Source organism: Lynx canadensis, chromosome B1 (assembly GCF_007474595.2).
Source record: "Lynx canadensis isolate LIC74 chromosome B1, mLynCan4.pri.v2, whole genome shotgun sequence".
Classification (NCBI taxonomy): Eukaryota; Metazoa; Chordata; class Mammalia; order Carnivora; family Felidae; genus Lynx; species Lynx canadensis.
The window spans coordinates 31,835,424-31,850,383 of record NC_044306.2 but is presented as its reverse complement, the minus strand read 5'-3'; the positions used below and the strand labels follow the sequence as shown (position 1 = coordinate 31,850,383).

The following is a 14,960-nucleotide window of genomic DNA, read 5'->3' as shown; positions in this document are numbered from 1 at the left end:
AGGTGCCCAAGATCAGCACCAAGACTGCCTCCGAGGGCCAACCAGATCATTAACCACCATCATCAGTGTGAATTTCCAACCTCTCCTACCACATGGAGTGGGGGGGGTGCTGTGAAACGCTGCCGGCCCCTTGGCTGACAGGGACACAGAGAAGTGCTAGCAGGGCAAAAACAGAGTAAATTAAAAATGCACTTCGATCTATAGGCTCTATTTATCTATGTCTTTCTTTAGTAACATCACATTAAGGTAAAAGGTCATATCCCCGCTGAAATATAATTTATATTTACCTTTTATTAAATAATTATGGCATGGCATGAAGTTAAATATTACAGAAGCTAATCAAGGGGGAATTCAATAGAGAAAACTCAGACATGAGAATTTCGTCTTTGCTATACATAGAATGTCTTAATCCTCCACTGGGAGTCATTCGGGTTTGCTTAAGGAGTTTAATAATACACATTTCAACTGCCACAGAATCTAAATCCCATTTGGATCAGCCTTGGAAAAACTTTCATCAATACCTTGAGATTTCATAATATTTCTCCTGAGAGCCTGGATCTTATGTGTCATTTCTCATTTTGATTGCGGGTATAATATATGAGGTTTCTTACATATCTTGGATCCGGCAAATAGATATAAACTATAAGCAGTGTGTAAAGGTTTTATTTTATAAGTAAATAGTATTTAACTAAAAATACCTACTGGGAACCACTCATTAGAAAAAAAGCTGGCTGGTGTTCAATATTAATTTTCCCCAGAGGTTGGTGAGATGTATAAATTCTATATGATTATTGCTTTCCTTAAAGGGAGGCACAGAAACCAGATAATGCCTACCCTCTACTTCTGTTTCCAAAAAAAATATAGGGGACACTGGCTAACATGGAATGGGGAGTCTTTGTGACAGTTCTGGTCAACCCTCAACAAAGACAGCATTGACATTGCAGGCAGGAGGTCATTTATGCCCTTGGCCGACAGGAGTACTCATCACAAAAATGGCGGCTTCAAAGGCTGATCAAATTCCTTTGCAGAAATTTGAGAAGAGACAAATCAGATGATGTGGTGAGGGAAGATCTGAGTGCTCAATTGGGCTGTCACTCTAGGATGTTGGCCTGGGTTTCAGCTTTCCTCACTGGTAAGTCTTCAGCTGGAGCCTACGATCATCACAGAGTGTATGGATGGCCATCAAGAGGCCAATAAAATTCTAAAAGTCTGAGCCTAGCTGTATGTTTGCACATATGTGCATTTATCGGCAACAAAGGATCTTCACTTTTATTAGATATGCATAGAGCCCATGGTCCACTGAGGGGTCTAGACCACATAAATAGAGGATCTCTCTAGTCCTAACTTGAAATCTTATCCTTCTCCAATAATAAAGAAAACAATGGAAAAGAATCAAATCTCTGCAATGTGACTGCCAGACAAACACCAAATCAGAAGATGGACTTTGATACGCAAGCGAAGGGGAAAAACTGCATCAAGAATACCTCTCTGTGTGGCTCTGGTCAAAGTCCTGTTGACAGGACAGGAAGGTGGAGAACAACTCAGCATGGGGAAGAATTCAGATGTACAGAGACCAGCTCTTGCCTTCATGTTACCTCTAGGACTTCATTCTGCTTTTCCCTCAGTGTCCATCTCTTCAAAAAGCCTTGAGCCTCCATATTGATTCCTGTGGGGTCTGCCTTCTTTGTGCTTTGATTTTAGTTTCTCTCTCTCTCTCTCTCTCTCTCTCTTTCTCTTTCTCTTTCTCTCTCTCCTCACCTTCCCAATGTCCTTGTCCAATCATCTACCTTCTGCCCCACTGCTCATGTGTCCAACATGCAAAGCCTACGTTCATTTCTTTTAAGGCCTATGTTCAATTAGCATCTTAATGCTCCCAAATTAAATTTTTTCAGAGCATTGGATAGCCAATGGAGGTAAAATTGGTCTGGCCTGGGATCTGCCTTATTCGCCCACCCATGACCGACCATACACCATCTTCAAGGCCGGGTGGACTTTGGTTTCTCTCTCTGCAAAGACAGAAGCTGGGGCTAAATGGCCTCTAAGATCCCTTGTAGGCCCTTGCATATGATCCGAAGGCTATTATTTATTTGGTGCAGTGAAATTCTTCTTTGAGAAGCGGAGACGGGTGGGGCTGAAGCCATAGGCTGTTGAATTACATCGTCGTTAACCTTTGCTACATTGAAATCTTTCCCCACATCTGCTTGTTTCAATGTAGCAAAAGTTCGGTGTCACCAATTAAAAAAAAAGGACAAAGATAATATAAGAACACATTATTAAGAGGCGGTACCCGCCTTCGTGGATACAGGAACAAGAACACGAGGTGAGAACCAGCAGTGCATAAGTGAAAGATTAGACTGAAGCCTTTGATATTTAATTTTAAATGAAATATTAATTTAATATTTAATTATGCTTTGGTTTCAAGAAAAACTGCAGCAGGAAGACAGATTGTTTGAAGAAGGGAGTAATATACGCGGTTAAGGAGACAACTGTAAAAATTAAAGATAAATTTCAAGGGTAAATCTAAATGCCACAATGGAGCAGTTATGAATATGATCACGCTCTCTGTAATGTGTATTTAGAATATTATAGCCGAGAGCACCAGGCCATTAAGGGGCTGAGATGTCTCCAGTGAAACAACAGCCCCCTATTCTGGGGCTTCCAATGGAGACATCATTCTTCAGGCTCAGCTGAATGATGGATCCGAATTTTACAAGAGGTGGGGGCAGAGGCGACCTCAGTAAAACTGCAGGCTACCAGGAGGGCTATTGATTCAACCTGTTTCCAGGGTGAACAGGGAACAATTGTACTCGGGCCAGTTTTTGATGTCTGAACTGGGTATTTTTAACTAAAAATCAGATTCATTTCTTAAATGGGAATTTTTTTTTTCAGGGTACCGCTCTAAGAAAAAGAAAGAACGAAACGTGAATTGCAATGAGCTATTCACATTTGCAATCCCATTTGCACACCTGTGAGGTGCAGCTTTATGAAAAGAGGACCCCACGCCCTACCCCAAGCCTCGGGTATGATGGAAAGGTTTGTGGAAAAATCCAGGTCTTCCATTTCTTCTCCCAACTGCTGCCTGTTCTTGGCCATTTTCTTGTTAACGCTTTGTCTTGTTAACACATGGAATCAGATGCAATTGTTTGTGCTAAAGCAAAAGGTAAGAAGGTCTCTGGGGACGGAGGTGAGGTGACATGAATTCTTTGGCTCCTCAGCGTCCCAGGGTCCCCATCCGTTCTCATTTGCCAACATCCAAGTTCAACCACACACCTGGGCAAGCAGCTCCTCCGTGCGTGCCTGGGCCACCTGGGCCGATTAGGTGTCTTCTGTCCCCCTTTGAAAACCCGCTCCCCCTTCTCTCCACCTTCAGAGCCCATGTTCTCAGGCTGCCTCAGCCCCCTCTGGCCCCGACAGAATCCTGATTTCTACTCTAGTCCCAGCTATGAAGAGCACGGTGTGGCGGGCCTTTCAAGAAGAATCCACCTTTTTCGGAAGGGAAGACATGCCAAAAAGCCCACCCTGGATCCAACGGTGAAGAAGGCGAAGCCACGTAAAATTCATCCCAGAAACGCGTGCCCCCTGCCAAACGCCGACAGGAGTGAGCTGGACTTCTATTTCGATATTTCTAAGCATATGCACTTGCAAATCTATACCATTTCATTTTCCTCATGAGATATATACCTTCCTATTTGTTCACTTAGGAACCTGACATGCAGAAGGGTTAAGTGATTTGCAGGAAAGTTGGGACTCAAATCCAGGCCTCCAAACTCAGTCCCTGTCTTCCACTCCAGCAGTAGGTTCTCTCTTAATAAGAAAGTGGAGTTGGTACTCCTTTCCCAACTTCAGTTATTCGTGGAGAGGATAGTTTCTATGACTTCTAGGGAATTGGAAGCACTCCATAGAGTCTCAGCCGATCACACGACACCGTAATAGAAATATCCCACTTCGCAATGTGGAACAGCAGGGCACAGGCAAGGCATCGTCTTCTTCTTTTTTTAAAAAATCTTTTTAATGTTTATTTATTTCTGAGAGAGAGAGAGAGGATGAGCAGGGGTCGGGGAGGGGCAGAGAGAGAGGGAGACACAGAGTCTGAAACAGACTCCGGGCTCTGAGCTGTCAGCACAGAGCCTGAGGCGGGGCTCGAACTCACAAACTGTGAGATCGTGACCGGAGCCGAAGTCAGACGCTTAGCCGACTGAGCCACCCAGGCGCTCCAGGCAAGGCATCTTCTGAGCCCCTCCGTGCTCATTGGCCAGGCTTATCTCCTGTGCATTTCCTCAGAGTACCGGCCAGGGAGGCAAGGCCACTGGCATTTGCCAGGTAAAATATTGGATGAAGCCAAAGAGATGGCCTTGGTGTAATTTCTTCTATTCGCTATACGGGATTGGTGAGTAGCATAGGTCAGTGGTGAAGAAGGCAGCTTTGAAATAAGACACCTGGGACTGCACCTCTCTCGGTGACCTTAGGCAGCAGCATTCTCATCTATAAGGTCGAGATACTAATAGAATCATCACCATGGGGGAAAAGCAGTGATGCTATGAGCTCGTGAGATATGAGCCTGGCCCTACCTCCTCAGACGATGCCAGATATGACTACTGAATTCGTATCATCATTTCTTTTTCTCGCTAGTCTTATCTGATGACAGAACTTACAGGAGACTCCTTCACCAACAATCAAACGTTTACACCAGATGTTTAGGCCAAAGAACCAGAGGAGTAGCACTGAAAAGCTGTACTCATCTACCCCCATATCCTCGATGACCTGCCTTCAAAAACCATGACCTCTCACTGGTTTCTGTGGGTGGTGCGGATTTTATCATTATAAACTGTGGCCATTCTACCCCCAGATGCACACTCCAGACATCCCCTTCCTGCACCCACAAGACAGCCAGGAAGCACCTGCACAACCAATAACCATGATCCCACTGGGCGCCTCTACCGCGATTATTTTTCTGCCCTCCAAGTTCACTGTGGAAGGGTCTGTGAGGAAAGCAGAGGTCCTTCTTCCCTCTGAGCCCCGGCTGGTATACCATGCCTCGGTCCCCAAGCAGACAGAGGCAGTCGGACCTTTCCCGAGGAGCTGTAGTCTCACGTGGATCTCTCAACTCCACAGCAGCAAGCCACGCTTTAGCAAACCACGGTTGGAGGAAAACAGATCTGCAAAGTCACACGTGTGAAGCAAATGTGTTGTTTTTCAGAGCCCTGATGCTGTTTATGCTGTACTTGGCGCAACAACCGCGGGGAGCTGATTACTGCATTTTGGCTAATTATATCAAGTAAGTTACATCTAATAGGCTTGGGTTTATTATGATGGTGTATCCTTGGATACAGCAACCATCAATGGTTGGACCTTGGAGCCTCCTTTCCCACCTCCTGCTTTTTGAGTCTCCTAGAAAGTTCCACCTGAGAGTAAATATTATTGTGTTCGCGGTGCAACGACTCAGTCTCGAAGGAGCTGCCCCCGTGCGCAGGGTACTTTACCAGCAAGAAAGTCTCCACGACGGCCTGATGAGCAGGACTCAGGCTTCTCAAACTTGTTTCTTTGTTTAAAATACAGATTCTCAGACCCTCCCCAAAGAGAATGATTCGGTATGTCTGGAACGAAGCCAAGCATGATTCTCATGCTCAGCCAAATTAGGAAAACACCTATGGGTAATAGTATAATTAGTACCAGAGCTTTACAGATGAAGAAAATGAGGCTCAGGAAGGTTAGCTGACTTGTCAAAAGGACAAACAAGTCATTGGTGCCACAGCCGGCATCCGAAAGCACGTCTTCTGGCTGAGTCCAGTGCACCCTCCCCTTGGATGCCAGCCGATCGCTGGTGCCCAGTCTGTCCCCACTAAAGCTCTCTAGATTTCTCAAGGTTTTCTTTTCCTCTGGAATCAAGATGCGATTTTCCACGTGACCACTGGAGCTGAGTATTTTGTCTAGACCTCTAGGGGTTTCTGACACACTATCCTGCAGCTGAGCACATTCTGAGGCTCCGCACGTGTGGCTCGGGAGGCCGGGCTGGCTGGAAATCCATAAGTTCTCTCCCCATCACCACCCCGAGAGAAGGTCAGGATTCTCCAGGCTCCCTGAAGCCAGGCCTCGGCTCGGGAGGCATTGTAGCCCCACCTCCAGTCACGGGGGGAAGCCACTGCCTCTCCAGCTCTTGGACCAAGATTCCCGACGGGCTGGAAAGTACTTTCCATGTTGGTGGCTGCTCATTGAGTGGACAAGAGGAGAGATCGCCAAACCACTTCCTGTAGCGCCTGGGCCCCTCCGCGAATAACGTTAGCCACTTGTCTCTACCAACCCTAGTCCCATTTGGCTCAGTAACCTCAGGTAGAAGTTTTTAGAGAGAGTGACCAGCCGCCTGAGCCACCTGAACAGTGTTTGTATTTTTATTTTCTTCTCTATTTGTGAAAGAATATACTACTGTGTCCCGACCCTCCTCACCCTTAACTGCTTCCCATGGTCCTTCTTTCTCAAAGGCAGTCTTCTGGAAGAAGCTTCACTGCTTCCCTGGCTGGAAATACTCTTTTTTGTGCCTAAAGAATCAAGTCGACCAATGTGTGTTGTTTCAGAATTTAAATATGGGGAACATTAATTTTTTATACCACATTTTCTTTGTTTAATTATTAATTAAAAGTTACTTATTTTTTTCAGAAAGTAATAAATATAAGTAAGCAAAACTTAAAATAATAACAATAATGCCAACACCTAGAAACCACCATTGTTAAGACCTTCATATGCAGGGCTTTTTAATCTTACTGGGTTTTTTTATACAACTATTCCTTTTTCATATATATGTGTATGTGTATATATATATATATATATATATATATATATATATATATAAACACATACATACATATATGTATACACACACATATATACATACATGTATATATGTATACATGTTCATTAAATCAAAAGGAAAAGGACAGAGAACATATTCATTACTTGTGATATATTATCTTATGTATAAAAAGATTCATTCATTTGTTAGCATAAGCTTATTTTATGCCTACCATTTGTCAACAACTATGTTACGCATGTGGATAATTATATATATATATACACACATATAAAATATATATGGATGTTATATATATAATATCCATATATATTATATATATAATATGTGGGTATTATATATAATATATATATAATATATAATATTATGTATATAATATGTGGATATTATATAATATATCATATATATTATATATTATTATATATATGGATATTATATATTATATATATATATGGATATTATATATAATATATGCACATTATATATAATATATATGCATATATATGATATATATAATATATATGGATATTATATATATATAATTTATGCTTTTTTTTAACCTATATCACATCTTTCATGCAACTAAATATTCATTCATAGCATTACTTTTTTTTTTTAATTTTTTTTTCAACGTTTATTTATTTTTGGGACAGAGAGAGACAGAGCATGAACGGGAGAGGGGCAGAGAGAGAGAGGGAGACACAGAACCGGAAACAGGCTCCAGGCTCTGAGCCATCAGCTCAGAGCCCGACGCGGGGCTCGAACTCACGGACCGCGAGATCGTGACCGGGCTGAAGTCGGACGCTTAACCGACTGCGCCACCCAGGCGCCCCCATAGCATTACTTTTAACATCTAAAATGTGTTTCAGTGTAAAGAGACTTCATTATTTATTCAACGAGTCCCCTAATGGACACTAAGGATGTTTTCAATCTTCACTACCACAAACAGTGTTCCAATGAACAGCCTTCAGGCAAACTGAGTTATTTCCTAGGTATACATTACAGAAAGTAGAATTGTTGGGTCAAAGGGTATATACATTTTTAAAGCCAGTGCCATCAAGGTACTCTTTAGAGCCATCTACTCTCCTGCAGTAGAGTGTTAGAAGTCCCACTTCCTTCTAATTTTGCCAGCTTGGGTATTTTCATTTGTTTAAAAACAATTCTTTGCCAACCTGACAGGGAAAACAAATGTTATCCTATAGTCGCCTTAATTTGCATATATTAGATTATTAATGAGATTGGGATTTTTAAAAATACGTTTGCTGCTAAACTGTATTCCTTCATGAATTAACTCCTGATATTCCTTGCTAGCTTTTAATTTACATATCTTTCCTTTTCTCCTTAGTTTGTGAGATATCTAACATGCATCACTTTACCCACAAGGCATAACATAGTGGTTGACAAATTTAGTGGTTGGCCTAAAGTAAGCTTTTGCTGAACAAATGAGTGAATCTTTTTATACATAGGGTAATATGTCACATGCAATGAATATATTCTCAGTCTGTCCTTTTCCTTTTGACTTAATGACCATCACCCTGACATGCAAAAATTTTCTTTTTATGTCATCACAGATGTATGCTTGATGGTTTCCTTGGGGTCAAGGTTAGCAAGGCTTAAGATTATAATATTTTGAAATGTGTACATTTGTTTAATGTTTACTTGTTTACTTTGAGAGAGAGGGAGAGAGAGAGAGAGAGAGAGAGAGAGAGAGAAAGAGGGAGGGAGAGAGAGAATCTCAAGCAGGCTCCACAGTCAGCATGAAACCCAATGTGGGGCTCGATCTCACGACCACGAAATCATGATCTGAACTGAAATCAAAAGTCACCGACTGAGTCACCCAGGCACCCTGAACTGTGTACATTATTCATTCAAAACATCTAATTCAAATATTTCAGTTTATAATATAAAATTAGTTATCTAACTTTTTTTTTTAATGCTTAACTAGTGAGCCCATTCCCATTGGTTAAACATTCCATCTTTTCCACATTGACTGAGATGGCTCCTTATGTATCCATAGTACTCATGTGTACAAAACCTGTTTGTTTTTAAATGTTCTCTTCTGTGGCATAACATTTCTATGTATTCCTACAAAGCCCCATATTCTTCTAATTACTGAAACTCGCAATAGGTTTTAAGTCTGGAAGAGCATGGCCCTTCTCATTTTTCAAAAGGAGGGGTTCTATTTAGCACCTTTATTTTTCCAGGTGAACTCTTGTAAAGTTTCCCCAAACATTTTGTTAGTACTTTGATTGGCATTGTGTTAAATGTATTCATTAATTGACATCTTTACAATATTAAATCTTCTCACCTCTCCACCAGCTGGAAGTATTTTGGCCTTCCTCTGAACTCCCTTAGCACTTTATACCTTTTTAAAAATCCCTTTCTAAACTATACCCACCCAATTTTTCAAACTTGAAACCTGAGATCTGCCTCCTCCCCTCCCTTCCCCAACCTTCACCCCATCCAATCAATCATCAAGTGATGCCAACGCTACCTCCTAGATTCCATCCCCTTCTGCCTGTTCCCACTACTGGTACTCTGGTCCAAGCTGCCATCATTTCTGGCCGGGGCCACCACACCGGCCTCCAGCTGACCTCCTTGAATCCACCTTGGCTTCCAAGCCATTCTCAACAACTCAGCCAGAATGATCTTTTAAAAGGCAAATCTGATCATGGCACTCCCCGGCTTTAAAATATTCCAATAGCTCCCCATGGCACTCGGGGTAGAACCAAATGATCAGCCCCAACCCTCCCTTTCCAGCTCGAGGCCAACCTTTCTTCAACTCATTCTTTCTTCCCTGTTCATAGTGGCCATCATATATATCCCATTTTCTTTCTTACTCCAGGGCCTTTGCACCTTCTGCTTCCTGTGTTTGGACTGTTCTCAGCTTTCCCCATTATCTCAGTTTAAGAGGGTTCAATTTCCCAAGCATATGTCCCCAGCATCCTATGCAACTCCTTTTTAGGATTCATCACATTTGTAATTACTTGCTCAAGTTTCCATGGTAATAACCCTGATAGTAAAAGTTTCCATGGTAATAACCCTGATAGTAAGCATAGGAATATTATTAGTAATAAATACTTTTTTTTAAATTTTTTGTGTAACGTTTATTTATTTTTGAGACAGAGAGACAGCATGAACGGGGGAGGGTCAGAGAGAGAGGGGAGACACAGAATCTGAAACAGGCTACAGGCTCTGAGCAGTCAGCACAGAGCCCGACGCGGGGCTCGAACTCACGGACCGCGAGATCGTGACCTGAGCCGAAGTCAGACGCTTAACCGACTGAGCCACCCAGGGGCCCCAGTAATAAATACTTTTGAATAATAAGATATAGTCGCTCCCCCTCCCAAATGCTTACATACAGAGGTGTTCTAGACCTGGTTTCCACCAGCTCGTGAGAGCAAGCTGTTAAATTTTCAGAAATTTTGTGAGCCAGCTGATGTCATACTGGTAGCTAGAAATCACCCACAGTCAGAGTATTTGCACCATGGAAATCAGCAAATACTACAAACCCTACTGCTCCCTCCCCCTGGCTTTTCCCTGAAGAGCCAATTGTGAAACTTTTACCAGCACGCCACTGTTTCCATGCCCCATATTTTTAGTCCTCACCACAGCTCTGTAAGGTAGGCAGCCCATTTTGTAGACGGGAAGGCTACGAAGTGAAGTCACGTATACAAGACTTCATAACTATTTAGAGGCATCCAAGCAGCCCAAGCTTAGAGCATCACTGGCTTATCTTCACATCACTGCACCATAATGAAGGAAGGATCCTGCTGGTCTGACTCATCTACAGTGTCCCCAGCACATGGCACAGTGCTAAGCACAGCAAACACACTCCACCAATATTTGCTTCCTGTGGGGGCTCAGTTGGTTAAGCATCTGACTTTGGCTCAGGTCATGATTTCGTGGTTTGCGCGTTCGAGTCCCGCATCAGGCTCTGAGCTGTCAGCCCAGCCTACTTCAGGTTCTGTGTCTCCCTCTCTCTCTTCCCCTCCTCCACTTGTGCTCTGTCTTTCTCTCTCTCTCAAAAATAAATAAACACCAAAAAAAATTTTTTTTTAAATATCTGCTTGGTGAATAAGTCAATAAAATCTCAGCACATCAGGAAGGCCGAGCTGTTGGTTAACAAGAATTGCTAAATAAAAGATGCCGGGCAGGATGGCCAGAGACCTGAGTCCTTATTCTGACTCTACCTTGAATTCAAGGGGCCACTGGGAACAAGTCACTTCTGCCTGGCTCTCAGTTCTCCCATCAGCAAAAGAGGGAGCTTGACCACGTGATTTTCAATGGCTCATCATCTCTACCGTTCTTGGAATTTACAAGTAAGATAATATCTATTATTTTCATGGTTATGTGGGCTCCTCTTTGCCAAACACTTTGTTTCCACAGGCTGTGGATCACGGCCTCTTCTATTCTGTCTGGCAAGTTCCTACTGTGCTTTAGAAATGTCACTCCGTTGTCACCTCCTGGAAAGCCTTCACTGATTCCCCAAAGTCAGCCACTCCCTGCTCAGTGCTCCATGCATTTATACCTCTTATGGGACTTAAGCCAATTATCATAATCTCCATGTGTTCGTCTCCCCTTCTAGAACTGTAAGCTGCTAGAGACATACTGAAATTACTGATTTGGTGCCTTGAGCATAATTTAGAGCTGATGTTTGTTCAGTGAATATATGAAGTGCATGGATACCTGGGTGGGTCCTGCCCTCAGAGATTCAGAGATACTTGGTCTGGGGCCCAGGTGTCAGTGACTTAAAGTGCAGCAAAGGGTGAGGACTTCTGCTGCAGAGACGGTTTTCACATGTACACACACATATGCGTGTACAAGCACACAAGCCCTGGTTCCACACGTCCACAGCCTCCCTGAGGATTGATGTCTTTCATTACTTCACAAGAGAGCTGAGGATTGGCTGCAGTGGGATTGCTATTAGTCCTACCTGTCCCCTCACAGGCCGATGGTCACCCATATACAGTGAGTATACTAGAAAAAAACAGAGATGCCAGAGTCCTAAATGTGGCAAGTGCCCCCAAAGTGAGACCCGTTCCTCACCTAACTCTGGGGACAGCCCACATTTCTGCTGTCCTCCAACCCTACCAACCACTCCTTCTCAGTCACCTTCACAGGCTCCTCCTATCACCCCGAGCCCTACATGTTGGTGCTCCTGGGGCGCCATCTTGAGACTTCTCCATCCTGTAGCTACACTCCCTTCTGTGGCCCTCTCATCCAGCCCCGTGGCCTTCAATCCTGTCTGGATGCCCACTGCTTCCCTGTTCAACATCCTCTGTGTCTTCCCATTCAAACCCCTTGCTCTATGTGCCCTTCCAACCTCGTCTCCCATTGTCCTCCTCCCCCCCAGTGCTACTCCAGCCACAGGCATTCATGCTTTTCCCTGATGATGCCAGGCTTATTCCGACCTCTCAGTCTATAACCCGTTCTCTGCTTGGGACGCTCGCCCCCAATTCACTGAGAGTCAGACACTGTGCTAGAGAACACTGAAGAGCCAAACAGAAACACAGGCCTGAAGAGTTCCAGGCGCAGAGGGAAGGCAGTGTGAATGGAGACGAGAGAAAGTGAGAAAGATACGGAGGCAGGGGGACAGCTTTGCACACCTGTGATACAGGTCTTCACGCAACGTCCCTTCCTCACAGCATCACTCGCTGACCACCTCACCCCAAGCCCTCCCTCATTCTCTATCCCTTACTTATTACTGTTGAAATTATATTACCTGTTTTCCGTGTTGTCTGTCTTCCCCTCTAGAAGTCAGTTTTATTAAGATGAGGGATTTTCTCTTGCCCATTTCTACATCGGAGAGCCTAGACATGTGCCAGGCCATGGCAGTAGGCATGTAAGAAACACTCATTTAAATGAATGAGTAAACTGTGTCCCTCTGGGGGCGAGAGCAGCAAATAGCTTACTGTTCCTGCAATAGACTCTTCCGTAGACACACACACACACATACACACACACACACGCTAACCCTGAGAGAGAAAATTCAAAGGTGGAATTTTAAATAAATAAACCTAAAAATTACTCTCCATCTACTCCTCATTGATATCTAACCAGACACTTACACATAAACGAGAATAGGAGGCTAGATCCAAACGAGAGACGAGGACGCTATAAAATACAATCAGAATTTCGTAATGTGCCTGATATATTTTTTAGGTTCATATGATTCTTTCTCTACACCCCTTATTTTCTCCTTCAAAGTACAATGTGCTGGTTGATCTTCCTGCCTTCAGTCATTCCCCTGATTGACTCAGTCTTTATATCAATAGCATTTGTTTTTCTTATGATAACCCCTTTGAGTTACTCTCCCTTGCCTGGGAACATTTAACGTTGTCTTACAAATCAAGCCCTAACTCCCATACGAGGCGCTTTTTTTTTTTTTAATTTTTTAAAAAATTGTGGTAAAACATGCATGACAAAGTGTACCATCTTAAACCATTTCTGAGGGTACAGTTCAGGCGTGTGAAGTACACTCACACTGTTGTGCGACCCATCTCCAGCATTCTTTTCATCTCACAGAACTGAAACTCTGTACCCATTAAACATCAACTCCCATTCTCCCTCCCCCGACACCCGATAACCACCATTTGATGTTCTGTCTCTGACTTTGACCACTCTAGGTACCCTACAGGGCTCTCAAACTGTTTTATGTTTTCCTTCCCTCCCCTGCGTGGCTCATGTGGGCTAAGTTCTGGTCTAAGTTCTACCTGAGTGCATTGCCACAGCTGTAAACCGGCCCTCTCTTCTCCAGACACCTGCTCACCTCACCCGCTGGGCCTTAGTATGTGAGATTCCCATAGCTGGAACATTCTTCCTTCTTCTCTTTGCCTATTCAAATCCTCCCCACCCTTAAAAATAGTCTTTGGGGTACCTGGGTGGCTCAGTCAGTTAAGCGTCCGACATTGGCTTGATCTCCCGGTTTGTGATCTCACGTCATGATCGCACAGTTCGCGGGTTCGAGCCCCGTGTCAGAGCCTGGAGCCTGCTTCAGATTCTGTGTGTCTCTCTCTCTGTCCCTACCCCACTTGCGCTTTCTGTCTCTCAAAACTAAATAAATAAACATTAAAAAGACAGTCTTTGATTTCCATCTCCTCCTTGAAAACCCTTCCTCCTACTCTAGGCCACACCAAACTCATATTCCATTCATCGGAAACACTAAACACTTTGAATATTCAAATTCCTCGGCTGTTCTGTGCAATATACCATCCCTCCTCCAAAAGTTTCTACATTTCCAAATAGGAAGCATGCCTTATAAGTCATTGCACCTTCCATGTAGAAAAAGTAGATACAAAGTAGATATTCAACAGATACCGAAATAATAATTTCCACTTCCATAAAATTTTAAAATACTTTGAATCAGTCTGTAGTATCATTGGGTAATTTTTATGAATCTTTTTCAAGAAAATTTAGTCACAGCCAGCAACTTGGTCTATTTTTTTTTTTTTATCTGATTGCTTAGACAAAATTCCATTCTAGGTGGTTCCAGCTGAGTTAAATCTATGAGGATATATACTCATGAAATGAACTCCCGTGATCATCTCTCAGACTGTTGAGAAACTGCTTGCATAAAATAAACTTTAGAATCAAGTCTGCATTTCCCCAGTCAATACCTATCACCCAGTCCACTCTTCCCACACTAGTAGAAAGGCCTAGAAAAGGTAAAATCATTATAAATTGGAGACACTGGGAGCTAGAGCAAACGTGAACCAGGAGCCAGTCTCCCTTGGATCATTTTCTCACCCACCTGTGTAAATGAACCTCCCAGGAGCTCCTTTGCAGAACTGCTTGGATTTATAAGATAATGTCACTTCCACTACTCCAGGGATGTGCCGGGGAGGAGTCTGCACTCGGATGGCATGAGGAGTTATTAGCTGAACAGGCAGGGAAATAAAATACCTGTTATACAAGTTATCACCGAGGATATGGGGAACAGGAGCATCTCCCTCAACAACCCCCCGGGGCAAACTGGCTGTACTCACAGTGCTCCAAACGCTCCAAACGCCCCGTCCCTGTGTCGCACGTGTTTCTCCCACTCTGGAATCTCCTTGCAAGGTAACCTGTCTGGATCCTTGCTTCCCCACCAGTGCTGCTCAAGTCCCACCACCCCCTGTATTCACTCCCTCCCTGCTTCCTACACTGCTACTCTCTC

General features: G+C 43.5%; 1 protein-coding gene across 1 annotated transcript in view; it reads right to left on the bottom strand.

Moving 5' to 3' along the window:
* The window catches only part of EBF2 (EBF transcription factor 2), a 64,579-nt gene that overhangs the window by 25,043 nt on the left and 24,576 nt on the right, over nucleotides 1-14,960 (bottom strand). Inside the window, exon 7 of the mRNA XM_030314455.2 lies at nucleotides 14,556-14,682. Coding sequence (XP_030170315.1) covers nucleotides 14,556-14,682 — 127 coding nt within the window. The remainder of the gene's footprint in view (nucleotides 1-14,555; nucleotides 14,683-14,960) is intronic.